This window comes from Pleuronectes platessa, chromosome 16, assembly GCF_947347685.1.
Source record: "Pleuronectes platessa chromosome 16, fPlePla1.1, whole genome shotgun sequence".
NCBI classification, from domain to species: Eukaryota; Metazoa; Chordata; class Actinopteri; order Pleuronectiformes; family Pleuronectidae; genus Pleuronectes; species Pleuronectes platessa.
The window spans coordinates 20,524,391-20,542,755 of NC_070641.1; the positions used below are offsets into that span (position 1 = coordinate 20,524,391).

At 43.0% G+C, this 18,365-nt stretch overlaps 1 protein-coding gene across 1 annotated transcript in view; it reads left to right on the forward strand.

Annotated features, from left to right (window-relative positions):
- The window catches only part of LOC128459122 (protein kinase C beta type), a 58,219-nt gene that overhangs the window by 3,643 nt on the left and 36,211 nt on the right, over positions 1 to 18,365 (forward strand). Inside the window, exon 3 of the mRNA XM_053444226.1 lies at positions 17,322 to 17,404. Coding sequence (XP_053300201.1) covers positions 17,322 to 17,404 — 83 coding nt within the window. The remainder of the gene's footprint in view (positions 1 to 17,321; positions 17,405 to 18,365) is intronic.

Sequence of the window (18,365 nt, forward strand, 5' to 3'; positions counted from 1 at the left end):
GATTAGATTAGATCAGATCAGTGGTTCTCGCTGGTCTAATCATGGGGAAACTTATGTCCTGTTCAAACTCAAAACGCATGATGTAACTCCAAAGCATTATGTAAATATATTAAAGACTATGTGGCTGTGAGATAATCTCAAATCATGTTAAATCAGACGAGGTAAAGATTCCATCCCTCTGCTGTATTCTGAGCTTCATCCTACAGCAGAGACGGATACTGAGACACAGCTGCTGCCAACATGAACTCTCAGATAATAAACACATAATGTGGAGCTGCTCTGAGTTTTTCTGCAGTTTTTCAATTTGCATGAAGTCGGTGGTGTTTTTTTTTTGTTTTTTTTTTTCAATTTCATGAACAGTCGATGTGTCCAAGGATTTTCACGTCTCTTAGCAACAGTGAGACATTCAGATGCAGTTGTCCACATGCCGATGGACGGAAAGAGACGCTGCTCAATACAGCACTGGGTAATTAGCTGATGTGGATATGTAATATGTCAATAGTGTCCTTTAACAGATGCATCCGCTGCACCATAGGGGCGCCCACTCCTCTGGAGAGGAAGGGGTGTGTGTCTGTGTGTGTGTGTGTGTGTGTGCACTTCTACACTCTGATAACAGGGCAGAGCACTGAGGTCTATAAGCGATTTACAGCAAAGATTTTCAGATCTCTCTCCTCCTGCTGATGCCCCAAAAATAACTTGACTGCCTAACACGTGTATTTGAGTTTGTACATGTGTGAGTGAGTGGCACTTAGCAACAAATGCACTCACCTTTGTTTATCAGGTGTGTGTTTGTGTGTCCTGAGAGGCTCTTTGATGCACTTGTCAAATCTGGTGCAGGGTGTCACTTCCCTAGAGCTCAGGGAGGAAAGGTAATTCCTCTGTAATGTCTCTATGACACACACACGAACACACACACACACACTTTGGGTGTGATAGTCGTGTGTCACCGTCGTCTCGCAACTAAATGCAGAGCGTTTGTGTGTCTGCAGGAGGGTTGACTCTGCTGTTTGCTCTCATTATTATTCATGATGCCACGCTCTGAGACCTGACTCTACTAATCAATGTCTTACACGGTGTCTTGTGGATTGATTGTATTCTCATTACCTGAATCAGGTCGTGTCCCCCCCCCCCCCCCATTGTCTTGTTTCACGATCACACTGCCGAGGACTTATTTTCTCCTGCTTCTACCTCGTCTCACTGCTCCTCGAGTTCTGCAGCTCTGACCTTTGACCTCAGTGTTTAGTTGGCTCTGACCGTGGCTGATCCAGATGAGGTTGATTGTCTTTGGCATCTTGTTAAACCGCCGCTGTAATTAATATAGCAGCTGACTTATTGCTGCTGGGCGTCTCAGTGGCTGTAGATGTGTTTCAACAAAGCCGAGATTCATTTGCAGCATTTGACACTGACATTTGTTCCCTGTTGGTTTTTCATTCTGCCTCGTCATGAGTGCCAAAGGGAAGTTAGATCAGGTTCTGCTGATTAAATTACATAATCAGAAATTGTCTTTGCTTTTTTTGATATGAGCTATTGGAGTCTAGAACTTTTTTGCTCCTGGCTTTGCTTACATGAGCGTATTCCTCTGCCAAGGCCAACAAGTCTTTACATATTAGAAAAAGTGTGAAAATTGCGTTCCCTCACTTATATGTACCTGTCCATCCAATTGACGCCTTCATTGTTGTCTTTGATCGGAAAATTATAGCATTCTGCAAGTGACTAAAAAGAAAGTAGGGACACACCCGGCTGTTTGAATGGTGGCTTGTGTTTTGCATGTTGTGTAATATACATTTTCTGCTGGTCTGAGCGGCTCATTGCCACCATGGTGTCGTTGCTGTAAACAATAACCTGTAACGCCTCTGTGGGATCCTGCTGTTCAGGTTCCCAAACCTTAGAGAGAGAGAGAGAGTGTGCAGCAGCCTGAATGATGTGACGTGGTGTTTCTAAGAAGAGAGTGTGTGTCTCTGTCTGTGTGTGTGTGTGTGTGTGTGTGTGTGTGTGAGAGAGAGAGAGTTTGAACATATTTCCTGTTTCTTGATGTCGAGAGTTAAGCGAGCACGTGATCTGTGTTCCATTTAATGACCCATTGAGCACTTATTTCCTTAATGGCTGCCTGGGCAGAACTATGTGAGCTCTGCAGCTTCCACGTGATTGGTTTTGTGTGTGTGTCTGTAGATGTGTGTGTGTGTGTGTGTGTGTGCGTGTGTGTGCGTGTTTATGCACGCGTTCCTAAATGAGTTTGTTAATAATGAGTTGGGTTTCAGCGTGTAACAGGCTATTCTGTGTCCTCCACTGTCTGCTCCCAGACTTAATGGACAAATTATCCCTTTAGCGAGCTTGAAAAGGGTTCGGGGCGGAGGAGGGTGGGTGGCGCTGGGTGACAGGGAGTGTAAGAAAATTCATAAATAGCAGCGGGAGACTGAGAAGAGATTCGAAAAGATGGATGGCGAGATAAGGGTGGAGGAGGCAGAGGGAGGTAGAAAAAAAGAGGGGGTGGTATTCATGGAGGAGATGGGAAGAGAGGAAAAGAGGGGAAGGTGAGTGGGAAGGACGTAGGAAGCAGACGATGATTTTCCCTAAAACTTCCTATGGAAATAGCTCAGAGCCAGAAATGGGATGAACAGAGGGATGACGGATGTGTTACACGTCCTCGGGGGCAATAAGAAAAAAAGTGTAGTATTCCCCGCAGTCTCTTTTAATGTTTATAATTTAATGTGAGCATGTAGAGAACACACTGTACAGTAGAGAAAATGGAGAAGAGATACGAGGATATAAATGATGAACATTGAGGAAAGATATAGGGCAGAAATAGATGCATGCTACAATTCTCCATAATTTATTCTATCTACCATTCTCTGTTTAGCCTCATAAATAAAATCCTTTTAAAGCGTATGCGGGGTCTAGTGCACAATGCAACCTGGTATGCTTTTTGGCAGATGATGCCATCGAACCCAAACCGCTTATGTTCTGTCAAATTCAAACCGCTCTAATTAAATTCTGGACCGAGAGGATTGTACGGAAATTTGAGTGCTCAGCTCTAATGGCATCCTCTATAATCTAATAAGAGAAACAAGAAATCCAGCAGGCAGATGGTTGAGAATGAGTAAGAAAGGTAAATGCACAGGACTGACACTCCAGCAGAGAGGTGGAGAGTGAGATTCTTCCTGCATGGGCAGAGGAGATAATGGACCGGCAGGAGGAAGAGGAGCTGGAGAGATGAGATGGTGTAGGCACGCTCTGTTGATTGCACTTACAACGAGCCACAGATGAGTTGCTTGCTGCAGCTTTTAGCACCTTCTCCAACAGTAAAATGTACGTGTATATATTTTTTGTTAAGTGCCATTCAATCCTCTCTTTGACTCGGGCGTCTCTCTCTCTCTTTCACCTGCAGCAGCCGTGAAGCATGCTCCTGGGCCTCGGTGCCTGCTTTCCTCTGGATTTCATATGATATTCGTTTTCCGCCTTTTCAGGATTGTATTCAGGTCTAAATGAGTTGGTGAATATTTGCAAACACGGGAGTCTGTTGGCAGCTCTGAACGCAGCTCAGGTGCCTCTGCAACAGCAACCTGTGTGGGCGAGAGGTCTCCGGATCCAAAAACCTGCCTCCTACACACACAAGCACACTTATTCATGCACACACACACACTCACACACACACACACACACACATTACTCAAATAAAATACTCAGTGTTGATGTCGAGGTGTATCATTGAGATCCTGGAGCAAAGAAACATGGACACAGCTGTATCTGTCTCTGTCTTCCAGTCTTTTGTTTTTCCACCTGCTCTGTTTGTTTTCCCAATTTCTTTTGACCTGCCAGTCTCTCCCTGTCTATCCCACGCTCTCCTTCTCTCTTTTCTGTTTTTCTCTTTCTGTCCTCTCCAGCTTTCTCTTCCCGCTCTGCCCTCCTTCCGAATTCTCTCTCTCTCTCCTCTGCGTTTCTCCGTCTGTTTCTCCCCCTCCTCCTTGTTCCCTGTCTCTCCTTCAGCGTTCCCTTCAGCTTCCTACCTCTCCCTCTATCTCTCGCTCAATCTGCCCCTCTTTCTCTCCAGTGTCTCTGTGGTGGAAACTGTGGGCTTTGATGCTCTTATAAATAGCCTAAGTGTTCCACTGAGAGTAGCACCAAATGGGATGGATGGATGGATGGATGGATGGATGGATAGATGGATGGGGGATTGGAGTGGGGAATGCGAGTGGAGGGAGAGTGTGTAGGTGTGAAGAACATTGGAAAGCATCAGCATCACAACTTGGATATGCTTTTAAATTATAAAGTCATAAATGTGCATGAGAAATTATTTAATAATAGTTGTGGTTTTTTTCAAAATGGAGAAAAGTACTTTCTGCATAGTACAAAAAACATTTACATTTCTCAATATTTCAGGAAGCATTTATCCGCAGGTGAAAAACCGTGCTGAGCATTTCACATCTGCCTCTTTAGGGTCTGTAGTTCATCACATGAACACACAGGCCAGATTTTTTATACTTTCTAGAAAATCCGAAGTGGTGTGGTGTCCGGGTAGAGAATGAGATAAATGAAGAAATGAAGAAAAGGAAGATGAAAGTATAATTATGACTTTTTGTGGAGCTCCTACTTCTGCACAGGTGTGTGTGTGTGTGTGTGTGTGTGTGTGTGTGTGTGTGTGTGTGGAGTCAGAACCATGATTGTGACGTAAACGGCTTCACATCCTGAAACAGATTTCATGCAAATCTTTCAGGATGTGAAGGGGCCACTTTCACATCTGTCAGCACCTCTCCAAAAGGGAACAAGTCTGGTCTGCATCTGATTCAGATCCACATATGAAAGTGAATCAGATTTTCCATGTGATTTGTGCTGTTCACACTGTCACTAAACAATCGGGCCTGGGTCACACAAGGGCCCCAGTCTCAGCACCGTCTTTGTGTATCATCTATACTGTTGCAGAAATTCCTTTATGCTTTGTGTGCGTTCTTTAAGTCCGTCCCACAATTTGTGACTTTGCTGAAAGCAAGAGTTCATGTTATATAACAGCGTTGTGAAGTCTCTGATGCCGGCTACTGTTGTGCATAAAACAACATCCCTCAGTTGGCTTATTGATGGAGCCAAAAATATTGCAGCATTATAGTGCATTGATTTTTCCCTTGTTTTTTCAGACACAACAAACCTGTGCTCATGGCACACAACCGCAAAATGTGAATCCCATGTTTAAAGAGGGGCGGCTCGTTCTGAGTGTTTCATTGAAATGGGTTCTTTTGAATTTCCTTCTCCCGCGTAGACTCTCCAGTTTAGAGCATGAGCCGATTCTTTAAGGCTCACATCATTACCTGTACGAGTCAGTGATGCCTAATTGAATTCACCAGAGTTACGTAGAGTTTACTTGGTGCGACCAGAGTTAGAAATATCTGCTAGTGAAGATGAAACAAACCGACGAATAGAAAAGAAACGAGCTGATCAGATTACACCCGGGACGTCAGCCACCGGAGTTTCGTGGAAATACAGAAGAATATTGATGTGAGATCCGACAGGTTGCTCTTCAGGTTTTTATCCGATCTTCAGCTCAAGTGAACAAGTCTGTAAACTGAGACTCTGCTATGACTTTGGTTCCAGTCGTACTTTTCTCTGACAGTTGCTGTACAGTAACACCCAGTGTGCGTTTCCTCCCCCAGCTGCTTCCTCTTCTCACTCTAATGTGGTCGGTGTTAAAAGCGTGTGCGCGCCTGCATGTGTGTGTATATATAGTTTTGGTCTTTACCTCATTAGAGAATATAGAGTAACCAATGTTAGTACACTTTAAAATGAAGTGTGTGTGTGTGTGTGTGTGTGTGTGTGTGTGTGTGTGTGTGTGTGTGTGTGTGTGTGTGTGTGTGTGTGTGTGTGTGTGTGTGTGTGTGTGTGTGTGTGTGTGTGTGTGTGTGTGTGTGTGTGTGTGTGTGTGTGTGTGTGTGTGTGTGTGTGTGTGTGGGGGTCTAATTTGACTTGTGAGTGAGGGCCAGCAGCTCCTGTCGCTCTGATCTACTTTCACACATGTGAAGACTCTGATCACGGATGGTGTTGTTTGTTTGTCCGCGTGCTGGTACTCACAAACCGTCTCCTTCAGGGCGTGGTTGTCCTTGCTGCTGCCATTTTGAGACGTATCGGGCCGGATCAAACGGCCAATGTGGGTCAAGCTCGTTAGACAAATGCATGGGCACCAAATACCAGTAACTCAGATTCACACGAAAGGCCGTGCACACCCTGTGCACCCTCTGCATACAGGTCACCAGTGTTTTGAAGAGTCTGTAAACAGAAACAAACAACCCTTCACTCTCACTGTCACAAAAATGCAAAAATGTATATGATTGATTTATGATAGGAAACAAGCGAGAGAAACTATGTAAATACGGGGAGAACATTTCACTAAAAGGCCCCGACTGAACCAAGACTCAAACCAAAAACCTCCGGCCCTTTCATTTACCCATTAATATATTAGATTATGAATTACTAAAAGTATTCTTATTAGTTTTAGTAGTAGTTGTAGTAGTTGTAGTATCGTCAATCATATCGTCTCTTTGCGTGATCGCCCACCACCGGTTGTAACACGTTAATTGGGGGTAACTCATTGTGAATGTGTGTCATTGCTTAACGGTGTCGATAGCGGCTTTCCTGCAGCACAGAGCGGATGTGGTTCAATGAGCCTGTGGCTGCAGACTGGTGAGACTGGTGAGCTCGACCAGCTGCTCTGGCAGGTAATGGAAACACCATCGATGCTCATTAGAGGAGGATGTAAAAGTTTACCTAGTAATATTCAGGTTTTTCTTTATTTGGGGTTTAATCAGTCACTGATAGTTGTATCAATAACTCAATAAGGTTACTGTGATAAAACATGATGGTAGGATAAGATAATCTCCTTAATTAAATCAAGGACTTCTACTGGGAGCTCATACTTGATATGTACATTATATAATTCGCTGCAGTGTGAGTTGCTTGTGTAAATATTTAATGGAACTAGATGGTGACCAGTTGTCGCAGTTCTTGGTATAAAGCTTTTCAACACATCTTAGTTTTTAGTGAACATACTAACACGAGCTAAAATAAGGGTTTATGACTTTTAATATAGCTGAAAGTGAAGTTAATGGTTAAATACAACTTCTGTTAAGAAATTGCAACTTTGCTGTGCACAGGTGAGTTAGTAGACAAATGCTGCACCAATCGAAATGTGCGTTAATCTTTGGATCCTCTTTGTGATCCTGCTATTTTGCATTATTCTGCATTTTCTCATCTAAATGCTTATCAGCTCTGCAGCAGAGGGCACTGGGTTTGTGTAAACCAGCCTCAGTAATGTCAGAGGTCGAGTTTCTAACTTTTTTTTTTTTTTCACAACAAAGGCAGAAGTGCTCTCCACACGCTAACATCCTTTAATTATTCACTTTCACTTTCACGGCCCTCATCTCCTCCATGTTTCGCTGCCACTGGACCTCTGCCCCGCTCTGTATTTGTTGTTTGTAACGAAGGCGATCTACGATTTGAACCGATGCTGTCAGGGCAAGCTGACGATGAGATGAACTAAATGTCGAAACATGTGACTCATGGTGTGTAGGTGGGATGGCTCACCTGGATTACTAACTGCTGGGGCAGAGATGCTCCTGCTGCTGTGGGTTTGAAAGTGTTCTTTGAAAACCGCTGCAACTGGATGAGTAAAATATCAGAAACAGTTTGACCAGAAATCCTTTTTTACTCAAAATAGCTTCTCGGTTGCAAAGAAACAACTGTACTCTCTCATTTAAATAAAATTTTAAATGGTGTCCCAATAGCGATACTGGATCATCCAAACCAATGTTTCGCTCTGGAAGTCCTTCCACCAAGTGCTTCTCACCAACCCAGGAAATATTTACCCAGAACTTTATTTAGAACCTGGTCCTGAAACACAAGCTGTTCTTGCAAAGGTTCCTCGTTCCAGAGGAGAGTTCCTGTGGTTCCATCACAGCTTATAGGTCAACACCTGAATTTCCTGTTTATGCTGTTGTGTTACCATCATGCTTCAAGGAATTTAGGATTCAGACAAGTTTATTAAATCACTGCTACTGTTTACCAAGAAGGCGTTGATAGACAAAAACGTAACTCGACAAGGTCAATACTGAAGCTGTCAGTGCTCCACTTGATGGTGTCATTTCTTTGGTATCGACTGCAGACATGCACATGTTAGCTGTGGGTTCTGTGTTTCCTCAGGTTAGACATGTCGCACTGTATAGGTTTGCATTTCGCAATACAAATATTTAAGTTAGCATTGTCTGGGTTGACTTTTGAAAAGTTTAACCACACGTGGCTTTACTGGGGACAAAATGAATCCCCCTCACTCTCTGTTTATTTTATTATTTCAATCAAAGTATGGAAATTAGGGCAGTGTTTGATTTCATCTAAATTGGTACTCTGCAGTATCCACGTACTTCGGTCTGTCCTCTTTAAAGTCCAGAGTTCACCTTACTCCTAACATTGTCCCTCTTTACACTACGTCACCTACCTTCTTCCTTCACTCGCGCCATAATTATTACGTCAACAACACAACTAAGGGGTAATAATAAGCTTCAGGTACACACAATGACAGTAATTTGGAGTCGGACCGTTGTTTATTTTTTACACAACATTCTCAAGTTGATTCCTGCAAAAAAATATACAGCACACATCAATGCACATGTAAAGATGTCTCATTAAGCCCTTGAATGGTTAAAACGAGGGCCCTTCCTATAATTCACACCAATAAAAACTGTTGGACTCTGGTGTTGTGTTTATCTGCAGTGTGTGTGTGTGTGTGTGTCTGTCTTTGTGCACATCTTACTATTCCAACGACAAAATCAAAATGCTTTGAAAACATGGATTTGTTGCCCCATTTCTTTGTTATATAGTGTCTCTGTGTGTGTGTCTGTGTGTGTCTGTGTGTGTGTGTGTGTGTGGACCAGCTAACTATGTCACTGTTGCTCCTGAGATCCTTTAACCCATTCCTCCGTAGATGGTAACCTAGCAACAGGGACACAAGCCGAGAGGAGTGCAGTCATCTTAGACCTCTTCTTTTTTTTCTCGACTCTCTCTCTCTCTCTCTCTCTCTCTCTCTCTCTCTCTCTCTCTCTCTCTCTCTCTCTCTCTCTCTCTCTCTCTCTCTCTCTCTCTCTCCTCTCTCCCTCTCTTCGACTTTCTTTATTTGACTTTCTCCGTCCGTGTGGTTGCCCCTGCACACGTCTCCTCTCCATCTCTCGCCCATTCGTTTCCTCTGTATTTATCAGTTTATAAATAGAATAGAACAGATATCGTTGACTTTGGGACTAAACCGCTTTATCACTGTAACACATAGAAATCAGTTGTTGTGTAACATTGATTTCTCATCACGCAACAGATCCCTGCAACTTTACAACTGGTATTTAATTCATTATTTGAAACCTGTTCATCTCATCCGCTCTCTCGTTAATATCTGCAGCTCTCCACTCTCACCCCTCTGTCCTCGTTCTCCCACTCTCTCATCCTCTTCACGCCACCTCTCTCCGGATTCATGAGTAAATCACCAGATTAGATAAAAGTGCATATTGAGCGTGATGACTCCACTCTTCAGCAGTTTAGCAAACGGCCAACGCTCATGTACACAATACAGACGCTACATTTTCATATTTCTTCAACGTACACTTACACCCACAGTTAGTCTCATGCCGTCTGGCCCAAAACAGCAGGTAGTGTTTGCGTGGGAGTTGGTACAGAAAAAGGAAATTACTTTGTGTGTGTGTGTGTGTGTGTGTTTGTGTGTGTTGGCTATACATGTTCAGCAGTTGCTTGCTCAGGTCAACTTGTGGAGGTAGATGTAGATGTACACTCTATCTTTGAGAGGACACTCATTGGCACACACTCACACACACACACACAAACAACCTATCTGACTGGCCAAAATGTCCTCACTTTCCAAAAAATCTCATCACTCTGTGAGGACTATGCTCCAACTGGTCCTCACATGTATATTCGTACAAGTGCACACACACAGAAATAACAAAGAGGACCCAGATATTCAATTGGAAAAAAATATTCAAATAAGTCAATGTAAATTGAATCTACCCGGCGATGAAAGCGCTGCATAGCTTCAAAGGATTTCTGTCGATTCAATTCCACAGAGGTCAGGTCTGGTATCAGTCGGGTTCAAATATACGATTTTTAACTTGCGGGCAGAGAACCCAGAAATGTCTAGAATGTAATCCAACTATTTTTGGTGTTATTAGCATTAGGGCCTTGAGTTAGCGGGTATGGAGCCATTTTGGCTCTTAAAGCAAATGACTCCTGACTCTGCTTCATCGCCTGAATATTTCTGGGTCCATCACTTTGTTGATCGGACAAAACAATTCACTTTGAAGATGCCACCTCAAGACCTCTTGACATTGTGGTTGGTGATTACCAGAGGACAAACAGTAGAGGTCTCATGTGCTAAACCTTCACATCTAAGGAAGCGTCTTCAAATTGATTTGTTTCGGGTGAGGAAGAAGACTGAGACAGCAGCGACGTGAAGGACAGACATCGGAGAGGAGGAGAAGATGGAGTGAATGAAAGACGGTCAGATGTATGCAGTGAATGAGAGGGATGGAGTGAATGAGAGGAAAAAGGGTGGAGGTGTTAGCTGGACCACGTAAAATCAGCTCGTGCCAGGATTTTTTTGTTCTCCCACAGTTTTGGCACAGAGCTGAAACTGAAATCAAACTGAAAGTGAAGCCATCCAGACTGCTGTCTCTCCCCCCCCCCCCCCCCAGGACAATATTGTATTGCTTTTGTCACTCTGTCCTTTTTTGAAGGAAGATCTGATCATTGGAAGGGACAACTCACTGTCCACTGATCAATGAAACTGTTTGGCAGCATCTTCATATGACAAGGGAAAGTGTAATCTATTGTTTTGGGTTGTTTACAGCGTTTCTTGGTTTTACAATCGTCACCAAGCGGAGATCACAATTTCCCTGCCAAGTGGAATCCTCCGTTTTTTTTCCCATGAAAAGGCAAAGTGTAGACGATAGATTTAGAGAGAGAGGAGGAGAATTGAAAGAAGGATGGATTGATGGAAGTGAGAGAGAAGGAGGAGTGATATGGGTGTGCTGACTCACTCTGACCCTTCTCCCTGCTTCACTGGTGGCATCGTGGGTATTTATACTTTGGCGTAGGCTGTTCAGCCCCTTATATAAGCCCTTGTATACACACTCACACACACTCACACACACACACTTGCACACACGCAAGGGGAAGTGCCCAAGGAGAATACCGTGTTTTGTTCAGATTATTGACTTTCTTCTTCTTTGCTTTCCCTCCTTCTATCATCGTACTCTTCTTCTTCTTACGTTCCTCCCGTTTCATCAGCATCTTCTCTGTGTCTTCCACCTCGCTCATCAGGAGGTCTCCTCTTCACTCGGGCAGTAGGACGAGCAAGAAATAGAAGGAACGTCAGTAGTCTGGCTCGCCCAGGCCTCTCTCTCCAGGTTGTTTCAACACTGTGCCAGGTCTGCTGTGGGTCCCAGTCAGGGAGAATCACTATAGTCAAGTCTGTGAACCCGTCAATCAATCAATCAATCAATCTCTCTGTCAGTTTATATGTCTAGAATTAACACAACATTTCCTAACATTGTTTTCCACTGTTGTATGTTTGGAGTCGAGCTATTTCATTACATCATCTGGCTTCTTCTTCTGTGGCACTTTGACTGGCAGCCAGCTGATATGGAAATTTCCAATATTATGATGCCATGCTGAAATGCTCCTCTGAGCCACGTAGGTTAGAGAGCAGCATCATAATCACTGTGTTCATGATGTTCCATTGAGCAAAGATCACAGGTTATACAGCTTATTTTCATGCGCTGAAATGTTACTGTAATTGTTTTTAATGAGAGCGAAGACTTCTGCTCCCAGCTTTTGTGTTTTGTTTTAGCTCTATTTGCCGGTTGTAGTTTTTTTAGTGCCACCTGGCCTTTAGTGGAAACCCTGCTGTCTGTGTCTGTGTGTGTCTGTGTGTGTCTGTGTGTGTGTGTAAGTAATACTACACTTATAGGTGATGTGCAGTGACAGCCGTAGATAAATAAATATGACTAACAAGTGGTGTAGCATTGAACCAGGCCACTGAATCTGGGATATCACTGTAGAGCATGTCACTGCGTCTCGCCTGCACACACACACACACACACACACACACACACACACACACACACACACACACACACACACACACAGACACACACACTGGCAGCTCATTAGAGGAAAAGGCTGTGTACAACATCAGTGTTCTGCCAACATCTCATAAAAATAATGTACTGAAATGTGGAGAGAGAAAAAAAGGGGGGAGAAATAATGGATTATGGAATGAAAGATTTTCAGAAAGCCGTTGCTCTGTCCTCTTTGTTCACGAGCTAATATTCAGTAAAACAATGAGATGAAGTCGCTGGAAGGTCATCGCCTTTTTGAATATTTTCATTTTGCTCAAGTATAAGAACTTTTTAGAGTAGTAATGTGATCGTTTGGTAGTTTGAGTCCCTCTCTTCTCACTGTATTGATGCACAGAGAGCCTGATGGTGGGGGGGGGGGGGGGTATTGATTGACAGCCAGTTCTTACATAATTATGTCATGTGACTGTTGGGGGAGCGATCGAGGCAGCATGGGACACTTCAAAGAGAGAGAGAGAGCTGTGTGTGTGGGAGAAGAATCTAGTGCTAGTGAAGTGTGTGGTGATTTTCAAGATGGAAGCCACAAGCACATACAGCTGCAATGACTCCACTGCACCTGACATTGATTTTATAAATCATTGATTTTTTTTATATATATGTAATACCACATGACACTTTAATCTTTTAAATTCAATATCCAACACAACTGTTTGGCCGATAAAATAAATAATATATCGATTGTCACAGTAGCAGCCATTTAGTCTTCTGCGAGTTGAGCAGCTACTAGTCTCACAGTAATAACTGAAGTGACTGTGCATGCAGGTACACGCCCTCTCCTGGGAAAAAATGCTGATGGTACACATTTGCATATTGGGAAAACAGGCAAACAACATGTTAATGCTTGATTATCTGATGCTCAGGTGGCAGTAATGTAACTGGTGACATGCTCAGCCGGTGTCACAGGTCGATGCCACGTGCACACAAGGAAGAGTCCGAGAACAGAAGAGAAATCAAAAGGGAGCTGTGTGGCAGCGTTTATTAAACTGTGTGTATGTGTCCTCCGTGCACGATAAATAATGAAGGCACATGGGCAGAGCGCCAGCTGTGCTACCGTCAGATTGAGATCAGTACGCAGAGGGCACCGAGTTCCACAGAGAGAGAAAGAACGAGGCATGCTTGGCAGCCAGGAAGCCGTGCATAGAGTGTTTGAGATGTGGTCCTGCTCATTATCACATATTATCTCTGTTGAAATGATCTGGTGGTCAAACGCTCTCAGGATGTCAGAGGTGATCGATTAAAACGTTTTTTGCTCAAGCAGAAACTTTTTTTTGCTGATGTAGAAACTACTTCTAAAGAGGGAAGGACTTAAACATTATCTTTGCTCAGTGGTAGGATGTTAAATGTGCTATTTATTTATTTTGAGGCACTTCCTCTTCACTCAAGCGTTTCTATTTCCTACCAGCTAATAGTGACACTGCATATCAGAGGAATGTATAATTTGTCTTCCACTACATTAGTGTGACTAAATTGAAATTCACTTTTTGAGATGTAATGGCACATCTGTCATTTCAATGACTCTTCAAGGCCCATGTAGTTGAAATCATATTTAATACTAATTAGCTTTTTCTTTACTAATTATCTTCTAATAAGTGTTTTCTGTTAAGTTAATACTAGTTATGCAAATGAATCTTGTACATAAAAGGGGGGTTATAAATACCAATTACAGTATTTCTTCATAAACGTCTGAGAAGTATCTGCATTTGCCCAAATGCCACTGAAACACAACATCATGGTATCAAGATAACTACACACCAGCAGGACAAGAGCATTTAGCGTTTGAAATTTTACGGAAAATACTTCTTAATGTTGCTTTTGCAGGATCTGAATACATTCAACACATCACTGTAAACTGTAAACTGTAAAATATGCAATTATTTGTCCACCCACGTCAACAGCAAGCACCACACAAGATTTGTAAAGGATCCAGGATCCAGGCTGAACATCTGCTGTGGCTGTACAGCATGTCAAATCGTTGCATCATTTCTGACCTCACTACTGTTATTTACTGTATAGAATCATCATGGAAACTGTAACAATCTTTTCTTTCCCTTTCTCTGTGAAATTGTTTGTAAACTGTAATTTTCTGTGCTCGACTAGAAAAGGAACCGGAGCTGCCTCCTCCTGAAGGCCGCTCCTTTTTTAATGCAGCTGCCAATCAAACTCGGGTCTTCGGCAGCAAGTCGATGAGTTGATAACGTCTTCTGTCTGTTTGAATCGCCGCCATTGTACAGAGTTATAAAGGGACAAGTGGGAACTGTGGTGGCGGGAGAAGGGGAAGACACACTTCATTTCTGTGGAGGTATATTTTAGTGCAAAGGTTTTGATTGTTTTGGCCCAAGGGACATATCGTCAGAAACCATATCATTGTATTTTAAAGACAGGTGTGTGTGTGGGTGCATGTGTGTGTGGGTGCATGTGTGTGCGTGTGTGTGTGCTGTGATTGGGGGTTTGACTTTAGCAGTACTCCAAAAGGGCAGTTGCCTCGGAGCAATATGTGCACACAGATCTCCACATTTCATTCCCTATACCTCCATCCCTCCACCCTCACTCTGAATTCAATCTGTGATATCATTGGAATGCGTGGGTGCTCTTTGTGTGTATGTGTGTGTTGGCGTGTGTGTGTGTGATATCATCACAGTGAGTGGGTGGTGTGACCAAAGAGAGGATATTGCGTGGGAGTGAAGTACCATTGAGGTGCACATGATTTTTGTGTGTCTGTGTGTGTTGCTTACAACCCCTCTGACAGTGCAGAATAGAATTAAACAGAACATGATAGAATAGCTTTTCCTCAAATGTGGACGTGAGGCCAAATACCATGTTATCGTGTTTGGATGTTCTAACATGTAAATGTTTGATTTTATGATCCAATATGAAGATTCTGTGTCGACATGCTTGTTATGGAACTAGTCTGTCACATGACCTTAATTTACTTAAGTTATTAAAACGCTTATATTTTGGCAGCTTTAAATTACAGGGTCTCCGTCGCATCAAAATAGTCAAAATGTATTAATCAGAATTCTAGGCCTTGTCTTAAATGCATAAAATTATGATGTAGTTGGTCCTAAATACTTTTAAGTTGGTTCTTAAATAAGTGAACGCTCATTTAACTTGTGGAGTTTAAAGTTCAGTGTTTCTCTCTGATATGTTGTGGAGGAAAAGTATTAAAGTGATAAACGGGCCGAGCACTGAACCGAGACGAGGTTTCGGTCAGTGGGCACAAGCTCCAACTCAAAATGAATTTCAGAGCCCGACAGTGGGTCAGTACTTACTGTCACTTTGGTGAAATGAAAAGTGGTTTTTAAACGTCATGTGCAGTAAAGTTATCACACTTCAACGTGTGGTGTTTTTTCCTCATTGTTTGATCTGCAGGTTGTGATAAAGGAACTTGTCGGTCAATAAGATATCAGAAGAAATTAAAATGTTTAAGATTACGTCTTTGAATTGGTTGCTTTGTCCCAAATTCAGCTAATTATCACATAAAAGACGCATGATTTCGATTTCTTTCCTTGATAAATGACTTAAAAGAAATTGGTTTTCGCAGAAATGAAGCTGCAAAAAAGGAAAACACGATAACAAATCACAAAACACATGGACAGCGTGTCCATCCAATCAGGGATGAGCCCTGCAGATAGCGGGCACCTACATTTTCCAATAACATCTAAAGTGATTTGTGGTGATTGGCACTGCAGGGCCACCGTAGATTTCTCCTTTAATGGATTCACGGTATCGATACGTTTGTGTTACAGTGAAGACGGATGATTCAAATATGCTTCACCGGTTCCAGTCGTGGTTCTGTAAACTGTATCGGCTGCTGCTCTCATCAACGTCTCTGTTGCTTGGTGCTTTTTACAGCTCTTCTCTCTATCGCTCACTCAGACATACACACTATGTAAATACACTCAGGGGCACAATCATAAGGACTGTTTGTGTGTGCGTTTGTGTGTGTGTGTTTGTGAGAGATATTTTTAGCCTCCTCTGCTCATCTCGCCTGTCAGTGGAGCTGACATTGATCAGGGGGGAGATGACAGGCCCACCATGCACCAGAGCTTCCACATGTTTCTGCACCGCTGATTGTTACCAACCTGGAAAGTGGAGCCATGTTCCGCTTTTCATCTCATTTAGATTCTGACTGAATGTGTTTTGTACGATCTGTCGCGTGCTGATGTGTGTATTTGTTATTTTTCAACAAATCTGTGCCTGAGGAATGATGTTGTATTTTATTAAGTTGACAGCGAAGTTTGTAAATGCACACAATTCTGTTTATAAGAAGTGATTTTTGTTCATACTGTAATATCTGAGGCTACATTTTACATTACATGATTGTAGACATTTGGAAACAGCTCTGAACCGCAGCGGTGGACAATGAGTCAACGCTGCAGGGACGACAATAAGAGCGTGTGGGTGTTTTAAGAGAGAAGCACAGCATTCCTATGCACAATTACCACCTTTCAAATCCTTTCATACGTTAATTAAATGCATAGATTTATTAATGCATGCGTCTGAGGAGGCTGTTTAATAACTCGGCCTCAAAAATCATCTGTAGTTTTGCTTCGACTTAAAAGTGTAACATCATCCCGAGGTCCTGAGCCCAACTCCACCCAGTGCATGATTAGTGTGGTGGAGAACCACGGTGGTCCCCAGCCACACCAGCTCGAGCTGTTGGCTTCAACCACAGTTATGCCCGAAGCCACAAGGTTGGCAAGGCAGTGCTAGAGAGAGAGAGTAGGAAAGAGAGAGAGAGAGAGAGAGAGAGAGAGGTTGGGGGAAGTCTCTGAGTGGTTGAGCAAAGTTAATTGGAAGGCTGATGCTTGCAAAAAATGTACACTATTTGATTTACACTATACTATTGCACCGCCTGTTCTAAACCTGCATGTTTGGAATGTTCTGATTCTGTAAAAGTGATTAAGTGCAGTAATTGATCTGCAGCAAACAAAGACTTGGTCAGACACAAGTACATCGTTAAGTTTTGATTGAGCCTAACGAGGTCAGGATCCTAGGCCTCCTCCTGTCGACTCCACAAAGCAATACCTCCAGTCCCTTTGAATACATGTTGTCCCTGGGCCGAGGTGATGATTATATTCAACAGACTGTATTCTGTGTTGTTCTCTTACTGAAGCATCTGTTGATTGATTCTCTCTCCTGTCTCCACAGTGTGTTGTTTCGTGGTCCACAAGCGCTGCCATGAGTTTGTCACCTTCTCCTGTCCCGGAGCTGATAAAGGACCTGACTCAGATGTGAGTACACATGAATTCATCATTTTAACTCTGACGCTGTGTGTGACGGAACAAGAGTTCATCTATCACCACCACCAGTCTTTTGTCTCGTCTCATTCTCCCTTGCTTGTCTTGACAGTAACATTTCATCATCACACAGGAGAAAGTCTCTGATATTTACTTTGACGCTGCCAAATAAAACCAGGGAAACTAACATGTGGATGGAGAATGGAAGAACATCAGTATAGGTGTTTTGAGCTTTGATTAAAGATTCTTTATGAAGATGAACAGCATGACTGTGAAGCCAGGTGTCTTGATCGCCCCCTGGTGGCTGGCTGCTGAATGCTTTGAAGCCCAGAAGTTATCCTTACTTTTTCTGGAGAGGTCGTATCTGAGAACACAAATGTGTGAGTCAGATCTTGTCTTGCTAGTTCACTTGTAAAATGTCCACAAAATGTAGGAGTAAGCCGAACTCTGACATTCTCCTCATCTCCTCTTCAGTATCTTTAATTTCCGTCCTTCCAACCACACCAGAATCGTGTATTCTATATTGTTGCATGTTGCAGTGCTTCATTTATATTCTGCACCCCCTATGCACATTATTACACACATTCTGAGGTGCCTGACATTATTTTATTAACACTCTTTAAATGTTCTTTTCCTCTCCTCGCCTGCTCCGACAACATAAAGTGCCTTTAAGTGCCACTCTAATAATGATGGCAATTGTATCCACCCTCTCGAGGATCTGAGAAGAATATCGTCAATTTACATTCTTTAAATTCAAGCATTTTTCTCTAATCTGTCCTTTACGAGCACTCTCAGGACTCCACCTTCATCCTCTCAAAGACCCTGGGGTCTTCAAGTTCCTTTGCCACGTCACTACCTCCCTCTGGAGTGCCCTCACTCTCTGACAAGTGCATGGAGAGAGCCGCCTCGAGAGGAAACCCAGTGTTTGTCCCTTTGTCTTCCTGAGGCGTATTCT